Source organism: Salvelinus sp. IW2-2015, linkage group LG4p, assembly GCF_002910315.2.
Source record: "Salvelinus sp. IW2-2015 linkage group LG4p, ASM291031v2, whole genome shotgun sequence".
NCBI lineage: Eukaryota > Metazoa > Chordata > Actinopteri > Salmoniformes > Salmonidae > Salvelinus > Salvelinus sp. IW2-2015.
In genome coordinates this window covers 16,832,896-16,849,524 of record NC_036841.1, presented here as the reverse complement: position 1 = coordinate 16,849,524, position 16,629 = coordinate 16,832,896, and the positions used below count along the sequence as shown (strand labels likewise).

At 46.2% G+C, this 16,629-nt stretch overlaps 1 protein-coding gene across 1 annotated transcript in view; it reads right to left on the bottom strand.

Moving 5' to 3' along the window:
* Window positions 1–16,629, bottom strand: part of LOC111957344 (neuronal PAS domain-containing protein 1-like) — a 41,604-nt gene that overhangs the window by 12,344 nt on the left and 12,631 nt on the right. Inside the window, 4 exon segments of the mRNA XM_023978125.2 lie at window positions 1,374–1,441; window positions 14,525–14,763; window positions 16,172–16,236; window positions 16,238–16,339. Coding sequence (XP_023833893.1) covers window positions 1,374–1,441; window positions 14,525–14,763; window positions 16,172–16,236; window positions 16,238–16,267 — 402 coding nt within the window. The 5' untranslated portion in view covers window positions 16,268–16,339.

The window sequence follows — 16,629 nt, the reverse complement described above, 5'->3', positions numbered from 1 at the left end:
CACACACACACACACACACACACACACACACACACACACACAGACAGACAAATTAGAGCAATTAGTGTGTATTGAGCAAATTACAATGAGCTGCTGCCTGCCGCTGGAGAACCACCAACAACCAGCCCTTCACCGCTCAGTCTCTCCCACCTCTCCCCCCTCTCCCGCCCACATCAACAGTCCTGTCTGGCTGGCCCCTCAGGTACACACGACACACTACTGGTAAACACCACCAGCCTGTTCAGAGAGTCAACAAGGCACATTAAACACAGAGCAGGCAGACACCAGCGGAGCTGTTTCAATCAGTGTTAATAACAGTAGGACGGCATGGTGTTTCCTGTTGTGTTGTGTCTGTCTGCTGACCAGAGACACCGGTAGGTAGGTAGAGACAGAGGTAGAGACAGGGAGTGGTGATTATGATGGTAAGTGAAAGGTATACAGCCACCCCATTAGGAAGGACTCCTTCACAGAATAATATTCGTCGTAATAACAAGCATTCACACAAGTGAGTAGCGGCGGTGTGCTGGGAAGCTAGGGCCACTTTGCTGAAGAAAGATTGCTATTTTGGCAGCGGCGCTTAAAGTGGCGGTAATTTATGCAACTGACACATTCAGTATGCAAATGCGAGTGGCCGGGGTGTGGGGCGCGGCGAGCCCGGCTGAATGGTGGAGAAATAAAGTGCAATTATCATGCTATTACTGACAGAGGACGGCAAGAGGAAAGAATCATAGCGTGTTCTGAAGCCCTAATTTGATTTCTATCAGCGCCGCTCCTCCTCAGAACGTTCGGCGCAGACGGCAGTCTTTTGTCTTAGCACACCTCGGTCATTTAGGACATTCCATGCACCCCATCTGTCACCCTTCTCCTCTTTCCCTCCCGCGTTCTATCGCTCTCTTTCTCTTTCCTGTCCACTGCAGTCATTTGTCGTTGTTTGATAGTAGTAATACGGTGGGGCAGTGCGATGTTTTTGTGTTTTTTTTCCTAACGAGTGTTGACTGGCTGGAGGAGACGTCAGAGGGGGTTCAAGCACGTCTTTAAATGCAGGAGGAGACGTAAAAACAGAGAAGCAGCGTCACACTGTCAGACTGTCACAGGAATAAATATGGCTACCTTGTCCCACTAACAATTGCAGCATGCTGTGACGATATTAATATTTACATGGTTGAATATTTGAATATTTTTGGAAAAACATTTAAATAGATTAAACGTGTCAACAAACAAAAGTGCAGAGAATTCACCTCTTGAATAACCTGGCTAAATTGTGTACTATTTTAAAATACTGTTTGTTCTCAATGACACGCTTATATAATAAATACTTTTGAAAGGAACCCTGTGTGTGTGTGTCTGCGTGTGTGTGTGTGTGTGGTGTTTACCTGTAACAGGTGTGCTCCCAGGTGCTGTTCGAACATGTCAGTGGCCAGAGAGTGGCAGGAGCGTCGCACTGCAGGGACACAGATCGACACACATCAGATCAACACACACTGATCAACAAGCACTGATCAACAAGCACTGATCAACAAGCACTGATCAACAAGCACTGATCAACACACATCTCAGATCAACACAGCACTGGAGTCGACGACACACGTGGATTCAACAAGGCACTATCAACAAGGGCACTGAGCATACAGCATCGTCAACACAGCACTTGATCAACGAACAGCATCAGAATCAATCACCACCACTGATCGAACAAGCACCGAAGTAACAAAACAAGCACTGAATTCAACAATCACATAGATCAACAACAACTGGATCAACAGCACTGAAATCAAAACAAGCACTGAATCAACAACACTTGTCAACAAACCCAGCATCACAACAAACACATAACACTGATCAACAAAGCAAACTGATCAACAAACACCAAGATCAACACACACTGATAAAACAAGCACTGAATCAACAACACACAAGATATCGAACACACACTGACTCAACAAGCACTGATCAACAAACACCAGATCGACACACATCAGATCGACACACACCAGATCGACACACACTGATCAACAAGCACTGATCAACAAGCACTGATCAACAAACACCAGATCGACACACTTCAGATCGACACACGTGTCACGCCCTGACCTTAGTTCCTTTTTTATGTCTCTATTTTGGTTTGGTCAGGGCGTGAGTTGGGGTGGGCATTCCATGTCTGGTGTTCTATGTTGTCTGTTTCTTTGTCTTTGGCCGTGTGTGGTTCTCAATCAGAGGCAGCTGTCTATCGTTGTCTCTGATTGAGAACCATACTTAGGTAGCCTGTTCCCACCTGTGTTTGTGGGTAGTTGTTTTCTGTGTTGTGTGTTTTCACCATACAGAACTGTTTCGTTTGTTCGTTCGTGCTCTTTGTTATTTTGTTCAGTGTTCAGTTGATTTATTAAAATACATATTATGGACACTTACCACGCTGCGTATTGGTCCGATCCTTCCTCCTCATCTTCCCAGGACGAGAATCGTTACAGAACTACCCACCAAAAGAGGACCAAGCAGCGTGGAATGGACTCCTGGACATGGGAGGAAATCCTGGACGGCAAGGGACCCTGGGCACAGACGGGAGAGTATCGCCGTCCTAAAGAGGAGCTGGAGGCAGCTAGAGCGGAGCGGCGACGCTACGAGGAGTTGGCTCGAGGAGGCGTGCACAAGAGGCAGCCCCAGATTTTTTTGGGGGGGCGGGGGCACACGGGGAGATTGGCAGAGTCAGGTAGGAGACCTGAGTCAACTCCCCGTGCTTACCGTAGCGAGAGAGTGACCGGGCAGGCACCGTGTTATGCGGTGAAGCGCACGGTGTCCCCAGTGCGCACGCATAGCCCGGTGAGCTACATCGCAGCTCCTCGCATCGGCCGGGCTAGAGTGGACATTGAGCCAGGAGGGATGGTGCCAGCTCAGCGCATCTGGCCTCCAGTGCATCTCCTCGGCCCGGGTTATACTGCACCAGCCCTACGCACGGTGTCCCCGGTTCGCCAGCACAGCCCAGTGCCGCCTGTTCCAGCTCCCCGCACTTGCCGGGCTACAGGGGGGATCCAGCCAGGACGAGTTGTGCTAGCTCTGCGCTCGAGACCGCCAGTGCGCCTCCACGGCACAGTGTATCTGGTGCCTCGGCTAAGGAGGAGGCCTCCTGCATGTCTCCCCAGCCTGGTGAGTCCTGTGCCTGCTGCCAGAGCCAGGCCTCCTGTGTGTCTCTCCACTCCAGTGATGATCCATGGCACGAAGCCTCCAGTGATGATCCATGGCACAAAGCCGTCCAGTGATGATCCATGGCAAGAGCCTCCAGTGATGATCCATGGCAAGAAGCCTCCAGTGATGATCATGGCAAGAAAGCCTCCAGTGAATGATCCATTGGCCCGAAGCCTCCCAGTGATGATCCATGCACAAAGCTCCGGTGATGATCCACTGGCACGAAAGCCTCCAGTGATGATCCATTGGCACGAAGCCTCCAGTGATGATCCATGGCACGAAGGCCATCCAGTGAGGATCCATGGACGAACTCCAGTGAGGGTTATGGCACGGGCCTCCAACGGGAAGGCTGTCTGTCCGAGCCTCCAGCAACGCCCTCTAGTCCGGAGCATCCAGCGACGCCTCTAGTCCGGAGCTCCAGCGTGGCCCTTGCGGAGCCTCCGCGCGCCCTCTATTCCGCGAGCTCCAGCGACGCCCTCTAGTTCCGAGCTCCACTGCGCCCTCCAGTCCCGGAACTCCAGCAACGCCCTTCCTGTCCTGAGGGCCTCCAGTGACGCCCGTCTGTCCGGAGCTTGCCAGAGTCTCCCTGCCGTCCGGAGCTGCAGGTCTCCCTCCGGTCCGGAGCCTGCCAGAGTCGCCCTCCTGTCCGGAGCTGCCAGAGTCGCCCTCCTGTCCGGAGCTGCCAGAGTCGCCCTCCTGTCCGGGGCCTGCTGCGAGGGTCCCCAGTCCGGGGTCGCCGGCGAGTCTCCCCGCTCTAGAGGCGCCACCTAAGTGGGCCAAGCCAGAGGTGGAGCGGGGTCTACGTCCCGCACCAGAGCCGCCACTGCGGTGAAATGCCCAACCAGAACCTCCCCTATAGGTTAAGGTTTTGCGGCCGGAGTCTGCAAACTTGGGGGTGGGGGGGTACTGTCACGCCTTAGGACCTTAGTTCCTTTTTTATGTCTCTATTTTGGTTTGGTCAGGGCGTGAGTTGGGGTGGGCATTCTATGTTTTGTGTTCTATGTTGTCTATTTCTTTGTCTTTGGCCGTGTGTGGTTCTCAGGCAGCTGTCTATCGTTGTCTCTGATTAAGAACCATACTTAGGTAGCCTGTTCCCACCTGTGTTTGTGGGTAGTTGTTTTCTGTGTTGTGTGTTTCACCATACAGAACTGTTTCGTTTGTTCGTTCGTGCTCTTTGTTATTTTGTTCAGTGTTCAGTTGATTTATTAAAATACATATTATGGACACTTACCACGCTGCGTATTGGTCCGATCCTTCCTCCTCATCTTCCCAGGACGATTATCGTTACAACACGTCAGATCGACACACGTCAGATCGACACACACCAGATCGACACACACCAGATCTACACACGTCAGATCGACACACACCAAATCCACACACGTCAGATCGACACACGTCAGATCGACACACACCAGATCGACACACATCAGATCAACACACGTCAGATCGACACACGTCAGATCGACACACACCAGATCGACACACATCAGATCAACACACGTCAGATCGACACACACCAGATCGACACACACCAGATCGACACACATCAGATCAACACACGTCAGATCGACACACATCAGATCAACACACATCAGATCGACACACACCAGATCGACACACATCAGATCGACACACATCAGATCGACACACATCATATCGACACACATCAGATCAACACACATCAGATCGACACACATCAGATCAACACACGTCAGAGATATGAGGCAGCTAATCACTTTTAACAGATTCATTGTTAGTCTGCAAATAAAAGTGATACTTTCAAGATTTTTTTTTAAAAATAGTAGTGTGGTTGATTTAGCTGCCCTAAGGGAAATGGCTGTTTTTAACACACACACAGGCAACCAGGCACAGACACACGCACACACACAGCCTCACCACTCCTAATGCATCCCAAACACAAGCTATTACAGAAGCATTGCCATCAAAGTAGAGCTGTTTACAGAGGTAATTACAACTGACAGGAAGAGAGAAATAGAACAAAAAGAGACGGAGAGAGAAACCGAGATCGACAGAGAGGGAGAAAGATGGATAGAGATTATGTGTGTGTGTGTGTGACTGTGTAAGAGAGGGAGAGCGAGAGAAAGAGAGGAGAGAGATGGGGGATGAATCCACAAATCACGTTTTTACCGTTTTATTTCATATAGAGTGTGTGTGTGTGTGTGTGCGTGTGCATGTGACTCTACCAGGTTTGTTTTTGAACACTGTGCTCTGAGCAGGCAGCGGCAGTGTGTGTCTTAATGTGTGTGTGCATGCGTGCGAGTGCGTGTAGGGAACGCCAGACGTCCATGTGTCGTTGCAAGGCTTTGGGAAATCAATACACGTTATGACAGCAAAATGAAAGTGCTGTTCTGGGTTACAACTGAACACGGAGGTGGGGGGGGCACACATCCATCCCCCATCCGTCTGTTCATCGTGTCCCTGCCATCGGTCAGCCAACAGAACAGAAGGCATTCCAGTAGACTTGTACACACATACAAATCCCCCACCACACACACACACTCTCATAAATACACAGTTGCCGGACAAAGCCACAGTGCCATTGTGAGATTGGGGTCCCCTTGTGTGAAAGCGTAGGAATATCAATGAGGCTGGTCCATTCAGGCTGAAAGGGGGTCTGGGGCTGGGGACCTTACAGCCACAACTCAGAAGCTAACCCAGAGGGGGAGGGGACCCTGTCGCTCTGCCTGCCTGCCTGGACCCTAGTGGGGCTACGGGGAGAGGGCTGGCCCACTGGGGGTCTGGTACCAACCCCCATCATCATAACACACAGCATCGCATCCCCCCCGTGGGTCCCTGGAGATGCTGCTGGTGATCAGTGGCGATGAATACTGTCAGGGGGCCTGAGGAAATGGTGGGTGTGACATGAGGCCAGTGGGGCTGACGGATGAGTCTACACACAGATCCATTTACTACAGTCACTCCACCCGCCTGCGTGCCATGCCTGGGGTCACACAATTGGGTGGCCATGAAACCAAAACAGCCTCAACAGGTTGTGTGTGTGTGTGTGTGTGTGTCATAGGAGAGCTCTTGGGGTACTTTCTATCACATTGACTTTTCATCAGCTTGGCTAGATTTGCGTGGTTTAATTTCATTTGAGGAATGGGTTGAAGCGTCCACGTTAATTACAGTGTGACTCGCAGGTCAATTCTGGGGGTCTTCCTGATGTTCCTCACTGATAGAAGAGAGAAATTTGATTGCTTGATATTTATGCTTCTGTTCTATACATAATTTAGTCCAAGTTCACTCACCCCTCCCCCACCGCTCTTTTTTTTTTACTTTCCACCCCATAGCTGTCGACCTTTAAACCTAGTTATGACGTTACCATGGGAACCAAATAAGGTCAGGTTCAAAATTATTGGCACCCTTGAAAAATATGAGAAAAAAATAAGTTTAATAAATAATCCAAATACTGAACTATATTGTATGTATGCTAAAAAAACGATACTATTATATTATTTATACCAGTACAATCACTCAGATAAAGAGTCATATTTAGATTTTCTCAAAAAGATAAGGGTCAACATTATTGGCACCCTGTGTTCAACACCGTTCAATACCTCACCTTGCAAGGATAACGACAGTGAGCCTTTTTCTAAAAACAAAATATGAGATTGGAGAACATACAGTGCCTTCAGAAAGTATTCACACCCCTTGAATTTTTACACAATTTGTTGTTACAGCCTGCATTTAAAATAAATGAAATTGAGATTTTGTGTCACTGACCTACACATAATAACCCATAATGTCAAAGTGGAATTATCTTTTAAGAAATGTTTACAAATTAATTAAAAATGAAAAGCTGAAAAATCTTTAGTCAATAAGCGTTCGACCCCTTAGTTATGGCAAGCCTAAATAAGTTCAGTAGTAAAACATGTGCTTAACAAGTCACATAATAAGTTGCATACAAAGATACAGGCATCCTTCCTAACTTGCTGGAGAGGAAGGAAACTACTCAGGGATTTTACCATGAGGCCAATGGTGACTTTAAAACAGTTAGAGTTTAATGGCTGTTTAAAGGAGAACTGAGGATGGATTCAACAACATTATAGTTACTCCACGATACTAAACTAAATGACAGAGTGAAAAGAAGGAAGCTTGTACAGAATAAAAAATATATTCCTAAACATGCATGATGCAATAAGGCACTAAAGTAAAACAGGAAACAATTTGACAGAGACATGTACTTTATGTCTTGAATACAAAGCATTATGTTTGGGGAAAATACTTATGTGAATACTGTGTGAATACTTATGTCATTGAGATATTTATGTATTTAATTTCAATACATTTGCTAAAGATTCTAAAAACATGTTTTCAGTTTGTAATTATGTGGTATTGTAAGGTTCTGTATTTATTTTCTTAGTCAATCTTGTGTTCTGTTTCTTTGTGTTCTTGAACGTAGCCCTGTCTTTCATTTTTGTTCATTGATTTCACCTGTGTTAGTTACTCACCTGGTCTCATCAGCACCTTAATTAGTTCAGTTCATTCTGTTTGTGCCTTTGTGAGGTATTGTTCGTTTTGACTCTACTAATCCTTTTCCTAGCTCGTTTGTGAGAACCAGTTATAGCCTTCAGCCCTAGTTTTGACTCACCTGCTTGTTTGCCTACCTGTGTATGACCATTGCCTGCCTGTGACCACGATTCCTGCCTTCTGCGAAGGTGAAATAAACACCTGCCACACTCTGCTTGTGAATCTATACCTTTTTTCTCTGTGAGTATTCATTACAGAAAACCTCACCTCTAATGAATACTCAGGGAGAAAAAGGTGTAGATTCCTGCGTGGAGTGCGGCAGGTGTCGTGGTCACATTTTGATGTGTGCTTGGGGTTATTGTCTTTTTGTCTTTCTGGAAGATCTACTAGTGGCCAAGTTTTATCCTCCTGGCAGAGACAACCAGGTTTTTGCCAAAAATGTCCTGGTACTGGGTAAAGTTCATGACTTTAACAAGGACCTCAGGACCAGTGGATGCAAAATAACCCCATAATATCAAAGATCCCCCACCATATTTTACAGTAGGTATGGGGTTCTTTTCTGCTTATGCATCCTTCTTTCGACGTCAAACCCACCGCTGGTAGCCACGTAAAGGGCTCTATTTTCATGTCATTTGACCATGGCATCAGTTCCAATCCAAGTGCCAACGCCGTTTAGCAAACTCCAGGCGTTTACATTTGATGGATGACATGAAAATAGAGCTCTTTGGCCACGCACACCAGTGGAATGGTCTAAGATCCCTCGTAAAACATTTCAGAAAATGACTCAGTGAAAGTTATTGAAAACTGGGGTGGCAATCATTTTGACCCCTATATTTTTGAGAAAAAAATATTACTTGTTAAAAAAGTATATTTCTCTGAGGAATTGTTTAAAATAATATAATTGTCCATTTTTTTTAAGCATACAATATAACTCAGTATTTATTTTTGCTCATCTTTATCAAGGGTGCCAATAATTTTGGACCTGACTGTAAATAACCGCATGTGGTTCATCTCTTTTTCTCTTTTTTTACTCAAGTTTGCTTATGCTAGTTGTCTTTTCATGTCTTTTCATCCTAGCAACTTGTTTACTGAACTCCAATTTTCCAAGAGAGTGTGTGTGTGCGTGTTTGTATGAGTGTGTGTGTAGTGCGTGAGAGTGTGTGTGTGTGTTGATACCCCTGTAGTATTACCCCTGTAAGAACAGACAGGGTTTGAGACGACAGACAGGAGAGAAAGAGCAACCATAATCGCAACGTCCTTCTCCACCGCAATTATCCTCTCACTCTGCAATCCCTCTCTCGCTCCCTCCCTCTCTCTCCCTGTTTCTCTTTCACTGTCGCTCCCTCACTTCTTCCGCGGTCGAACATAATTTGAGTGCAATTAACTTCCTTTAAAAGCCACCGCTGCTTTAAACGCCGAGAATTAGGTGGGAGGCAGACATGGAGAAAGTGAGGGAGAGCGACGGAGGAGAAGTGATGAGGAGACAGTAAGACAGAGAGAGAGAGAGAGATGACAGACAGACAGACAGAGACAGAGACATGCGAGGCAGACAAAGTCAAAGTCAAGAGACCGCTAGAAAGAGCGAGAGACAGAAAGAGGTGAGTTTGACCTCACAAACAGTGACAGAATATTTTTTCCGATTGGTCCATGGTTTCTGTTTCGGTGTCTTTAGAAGATCTTAGAGGCTTGTGTTGAAGAGTCAGCGTGTGCTGTCATTAGACAAAATCTCTACAATATTGTAAAACGGCAAAATACTGAGATGCCTCGGGAAAATAGACAGGTCAACATTTGGCATTTCTACAGGGTGGAAGTCATATCTGCAAGAGAGATTCTCCCTTAAAAGCTCAAATCACCTGTGCATATTCAGTAGTCTTGAATAATACATGAAATTAAAGGTTCAGGACTAACGCTCTCCACTGTAGACCCAACCTACACCACACACATAATGGGTGAAAAAGCATCATCTTTGAGAGATTTTACTTTTCCTCATCTGGTCCTCTCCCGTTCTACCACTCCTTCGTTTTCGTCTTCCACCACCCATCCATATATCTCTCTCCTTCTCTTCCCGCTCTCTCGCTGTGTGAAGGTCATGCAATTGATTTTCCTCTGTCTATTCATTTTTCAAGATTGGCTTTGAAACGTGGGAAGCAGACAAAAACCACACTACCCCCCCCCCTCTCTCTCTCCCTTACCCCCGTGGCCCTCACCCACCCCAACCCCAACCCCCACCGCCCAAACCCCGGGAGGAGGAGAGGAGAATGACAGAGGAGGGAAGCCACCGCAAGAGTCCCCTTCAGGATTCCGTCTGGACACATAATTCCACATTCCTACAGTGGAATTACAGCCATGCATCACACTGTAGGTACTTAAATGTCTAACTACAGGCACCATGATGCAACAGCAGGGTTGGGGTTTAGAGGTTTTTGGACCCGTTACGAAATGGACCCGGGGCTTTCCCGCCCAGACCCGATATGCATTAATTAAATGTTCAAATATAGAGACCCATTTCGAACGGACCCGAGGACAACTAGACCCGTTCCGTATAGACTTGGTCGGATCCAGACTTGGTTCGATACGAATGAGGGAAGCAGCAGAAAATAAAAATGTTTAAACGACTTTATTAACCGGAGCTAATAGCGCGTCAGAGGAGCGAGAGAGAGTTGCCACTCTAGCAGGCGGGGGAGAGGCCGTACTGTGAGTGAGTGACACAGGGAGCAGGGAGGAGGGAGGGAGAGACGAGAGAAGAGAGACAGCAACCAACCAAGCTGCCTCGCGCTATAGTAGACTAATAGCTGCCATAGCTAGGTTATTTCTCATCAAATAGGATTACATAGTCACTATCGTGACTGCATCAAACCGGGAGTAGCTAGTTAAGTTAGCTAACGTTAGCTAGCTATGCTAATTGAGGCCTACAGTTACAAATAACAACAACTCCATTCAGAATATTAACCTCTCTTGGGTAGGGGGCAGTATTTTCAACTCCGGATGAAAAGCGTGCCCAAAGTAAACTGCCTGTTACTCAGGCCCAGAAGCTAGGATATGCATATAATAGATTTGGATAGAAAACACTCTAAAGTTTCTAAAACTGTTAAAATAATGTCTGTGAGTATAACAGAACTGATATGGCAGGCAAAACCCCAAGGACAAACCATCCAGGGGGGATAAAATTGAGGTCATAGAATTTTCTAATTGGTTTCTATGGGATACCCTTATTATTAGGAACCTGGTTGCAGTTCCTATGGCTTCCACTAGATGTCAACAGTCTTTAGAAATTGTTCGATGTTTTTCTTTTGAGAAATTAAGAAGTAGTCCTATTCATTGTAAGTGTCCCTCCAGGTGGACTCTACTGTTTTGGTGCGCGTGAACTGGAACGTGCTTCACGTTGTTTTTATCCGGTATTAGAAACAGTTTATTCCGTCTTCAATTTTATCGATTATTTACGTTTTAGGGTACCTGAGGTTAGATTAGGAACGTTGTTTGAAATGTTTGGACCAAGTTTACAGGTAACTTATTAGATACTTTGTAGGCATGTTGGGCGAGTTGAAACCAGTGTATTTCTGAATCAAACGTGCCAAATAAATGGACATTTTTGGGACATAAAGAAGGACATTATCGAACAAAAGGACCATTTGTGATGTTTCTGGGACATTTTGGAGTTCCAACAGAAGAAGATCTTCAAAGGTAAGGCATGAATTATATCGCTATTTCTGACTTTTGTGGCGCACCTGCCTGGTTGAAATAGGATTTTCATGTGTTTGTATGCGGGGCGTTGTCCTCAGATAATTGCATGGTTTGCTTTCGCCGTAAAGCTTTTTTGAAATCTGACCCAGCAGTTGGATTAACAAGAAGTTAACCTGTTTGGGATAGGGGGCAGCCTTTTCACTTTTGCATGAAATGCATGCCCAGAGTAAACTGCCTGCTACTCTGTCCCAGATGCTAATATATGCATATTATTAGTAGTATTGGATTAAAAACACTCTGAAGTTTCTAAAACTGTTTGAATGATGTCTGTGAGTATAACAGAACTCATATAGCAGGCGAAAACCTGAGAAATACACAGTGTCTATGGGGTTAAGTTGCACTAGATGTCAACCGTCTTTAGCAACTTGTTTCAGGCTTCTGCTATAAAGGAGGGGGGAATGGGAGCTGAATGAGTCAGTGGTCTGGCAGAGTGTCTCATGCTCGTGACATGCGCTCCCGACAGAATTAGCTCTCATTCCAGTGCTTTGCTACAGACGATGGAATTCTCCGGTTGGAACATTATTGTTGATTTATGTTAAAAACATCCTAAAGATTGATTCCATACATCGTTTGATATGTTTCTACAACCTGTAACGGAACCTTTTGACTTTTTGTCTGGACCTAGTGCTCATGAAGATGGATTACTGGGCTGAACACGCTAACAACTAGTGGCTATTTGGACATAAATTATGGACTTTATGGAACTTTATGGAACAAATCAGTCATTTATTGTCGAACTGGGATTCCTGGGAGTGCATTCTGATGAAGATCATCAAAGGTAAGTGAATATTTATCATGTTATTTCTAACTTCTGTTGACTCCAACATGGCGGACATTTCTTTGGCTGGATTTGGCTGGATTGGGCTCTGAGCGCCGTTTTTAAAAAATCTGACACAGCGGTTGCATTAAGGAGAAGTCTATCTTTAATTCTGTGAATAACACTTGTATCTTTATCGATGTTTATTATGAGGATTTCTGGGATTTCTGTAAAATCACCGGATGTTTTGGAATCAAAACATTACTGCACATAACGCGCCAATGTAAACTGAGACTTTTGGATATAAATATGCACTTTATCGAACAAAACATACATGTATTGTGTAACACGATGTCCTATGAGTGTCATCTGATGAAGATCATCAAAGGTTAGTGATTAATTTGATCTATATTTCTGCTTTTTGTGACTCCTATCTTTGGCTGGAAAATGGCTGTGTGTTTTTTTGACCTGGCTCTGAACTAACTTAATCATATGTTGTGCTTTCGGTGTAAAGCCTTTTTGAAATCAGACGTGACGGGTAGATTAACAAGATGTTTATCTTTCATTTGCTGTATTGAACTTGTTAATGTGTGAAAGTTACATATTTCAAAAAAAGGCGCTGCCTTTTCAGCGGAATGTTGTCGAGGGGTTCCGCTAGCCTGCGCTAGAAAGGTTAAGCTTTATTTTGATGTTTAACACATATATGTTCAAGAATGTTAAATATTTGAATTTGGTATTTTTTTATTTCGCGCTCTGCAATTTCACCAGATGTTGGCCAGGTGGGACGCCACCTGCCCATAAGAAGTTTTAAGTAGCAGCCTACCTGTTGGCTCTTGGTCGCTGTCGTCTATCCTTCTCCCATAACTTGTAATTACATCTTACATTGATTAAATACATGAATCTCCTAACTTTTGCCACACACCAAAGCTCTATGACCGTAGCCTGTAGCCTATAGCTGCTTTCATGACTTATGATTGGCCAACAACAACAACAAGAACAAGCTACATGCACCATGCTCCACTCTAGTTAAAACCAAGAGCAGTCAACATAAATTGTAACATTTCTCTCTCTCTCTCTCTCCCTCTTTCTCACCCGGGTCGGGTGGCGGTTATTCGGGCACCAGGTGGATGATCTTCATTCCAGCATCATGTCCAACATGTGCGGGCGTCATACTTTCATGTTTTCCGAATGCTGATGAATAGAGTAGTATTGCTTCTTTTTTCCAGAGGGAACCTCCGTACAGATTTCAGAAACAGATGAATGGTCAAAATGTCCTGCTGTACATACAGCAGTGTACCGTACATTCCAACGTCAATCCATTGAGATGCATTTGTAAAGCTCTGTTAGAACATCTGCTAGTGGTTTGAACGTGTTTCCACAGGCACGTGAACGTCAATTGGCGATCGATCGAAGCGCTGGAATAGATAGACGTGCTTTTCAATGAGATGCCCACGTCCTCCTTTCACCAGGCCTCTTCCAAGGCCGGATCCTCGGAAAACCTATCCACAGAACAACGGTAAGAGTATGATCGTGTGCAGTAACTCTACGAGTCGTTCAAGGACTTCCTTGTAAAATAAGCAAATGTGAGGTCATAGGAAGACTAGACTGTCATTGTTTGTAAGGTACGTGATATCGATGTTCACGTCTTACACAGTATCAATGAGATATCATGGGTTTGTCTCATTTCAGGAGGACTTGCTGAGAGTAACTGGGATGGGACACACACTGGTGCAAAAAAATATAACGCACCATCACAGACAAACACTTCTGCAACCATTGACACACCCACACACCCACACACACACACACACACACACACACACACACACACACACACACACACACACACACCTAATTGTAGCTGAGTTGTTTCCCCTCTGTAATAGTAGCAATTAGACAACCCTCATAATCACACTCTACTCGTTATATAGCTAATTTCTGTAATTACCATCCGCACCAGGCTCCTCCTTCCTTTGTGCATCATCTCTCTGTCTTTGTGTCTCTCTGTCTGTTTCTCGCTCTGTCTGTCTCTTTGTCTGTCTGTCTCTCTACCTCTCTTTATTTCTCTCCCGGTCTCCCGCTCTCACCCTCTCTCTGTCCATCTTTCTGTCTCTGTCTCTCTCGCTCTCTCTCTCTTTTTCTGTGACGAGGGGGAAGGTCAATCAGGTATAGGGAGATGTGTGTCTGTGCGGTGCGTTGGGTGAGGGACTACATAGAATATTATAGTGCTGTTACAATGCTGATACACCTACAGTAACATTTTCAAACTGCTTTTGTTTGCAGCATCGGTGACTGAGTTTTCCAGTCATTCCAGGTTAAGATCCTGGGTAAGGTAAGGTAAGGGTGAGAGCTCACCTTTGCTGCAGTGGTTCTCTCCCTCCAGCAGGGGGCACCAGGGCGGGTCTCCCTGGCTGGCGAAGGTGCACATGTGCAAGTAGCTGATGGTGAGACGGATGACCGAGGCCTTGTCCAGCTGGCTGGTGATGGCCCCGGGGAGAGGCAGCATCTTGGCCAGCTCAAAGAACTCAAAGTTCTCCTTGCCGCGACGGGAACGAGCGGCATTACGAGACTTCTCCTTCCGCAGGTTCTGCAAACTGGAGGAGGAGAGGAAAGGTCCGGGGGAGAGGGGAGAGATAGCAAAGAGAAGGTAAAGGAGAATTATAAGTGAAAAGGGCGTGTGGTTCATGCCAAAGCCCCGAAATGATAAAGAATCCTAATTGACCACAGAATGAGCACCTGTGGCTTGGTCGTGTATGCTGACGATGACCCGAGAATAGTCCTTTAAAAGGAATATAATGACACCCGCAATCTTAGTGAACCAATCTCAATTCTAATTTGTCTCCAGCAGATTGTCTGTCCGTGTAATTACAGACAGAAAGTGCTCCATCTACCAGGGTCTATTCCCCTGTCACACTGGTATACACATGGCTATTACACAGCACAGCTAGTGCGTCTGCTTCCAACACATACACACACACACACACACACACACACACACACACACACACACTAGCATCCACACTCTCTCTCCCTCGCTGTCTCACACACAGCCATGCGACTGGCTGGCAGGTACCGGGCTGCAGCGGTGATTGAGTGATCAATGGGAGGAGGAGGGGCCGTGTGGCAGAGGGGGGCCTGGGCTCAGGTAGCCTGTCTCTCTGATTGGGTATCGACTCCCCTCAATGGGGCCTGAGTGGTAGAATTATGTTGTCACGGCGACTCCACAGTTTGTGTCTGTGGTAGAATAAAGAAACAGCATTTCTCCTCCGTGTCTGTGACATCGATTCTCATTCCGGGCCTGCAGACTGCCTGCCACGGGGGGAGGGTGTGTGTGTGTGTGTGTTTGTGTGAGAGAGAGAGAGAGAGAGAGGGAAATAGAGAAAGAAAATAGAGAAAATAAAACGTGTGTGTACGCATGTTTCCTTATTGTGTTGTGTGTGTGTGTGTGTGTGTTTGTGTGTTTTTGCATGCATGGTGTGGTGTTTGTCCTAATCAGCCAACACGTTGGTATTTCCCCAGTCGGCCTGTGTTCTCCAGGGTGTGTAAACAGCTGTGTTTAGAATAGCCCCGTCCTCCACAACGGCTCATTATTATACGAGCTCAACTCGCCAAGAGAGGACAATCAATACTCACCCATGGATTCTGCGTAGTTTTTATATCCGCCTATAAATGACCGTCATTAATAAATCCAGCCAAATGTACGTAATTCCCACTAAGGGAAAGGGATTAACAGCCATCACACCCAAGGCTACAGAGCAATAACCATTTTACTACACAGTACAGAGTGTGTGAGAGGGGCTGTGTGGGTGTGATCGTTTAGAATATGAGTAAGTGTTTGTGTGTGTTAGCACTCGCTATGCAATGCTATTATGTGTGTGTGTGTGTGTGTGTGGTGTGTGTGTGTGTTGTGTGTGTGTGTGTGTGTGTGTGTGTGTGTGTGTGTGTGTGTGTGTGTGTGTGTGTGTGTGTGTGTGTGTGTGTGTGTGTGTGTGTGTTTCTCACCAAGGCAGGGTGGGGGGTTTGGCCAGTAGTCCCTGTAGGAAGTCCCACTCCACGCTCACGCACTTTTCCCTCGCTGATGAACGGCATGGTCGCCATCCTCCAATCACACGCAGCCGCCACCTCTAACGCAGGCTGCGATTGGCCGAGGCTGTGACAGGCTCAGACCCCCTGCAGTGGTGAGGAAAGCGAGAGAGAAAGACAGAGACTCAGAGAGAGAGAGCAGAGAGAGAGAGAGGATAATTATGCATAGTTAGGTGTACATTTCACTATAAAAGCTTTGAAGGGCGTCCACTGTGCTGAAAAAGCCATTCACTACAGAAGTCTCACGCCAGTTACCAAAGACAGGGCAAAGCAGACCACCTTCCCCCAATTCCCCTGCCTCCCCACACACACACCCTCCGACTCCCAGTTCTACAGCGGTGCCAGTTGGCTGGCCTCCCTCCCCCTCCCCCTCTCTG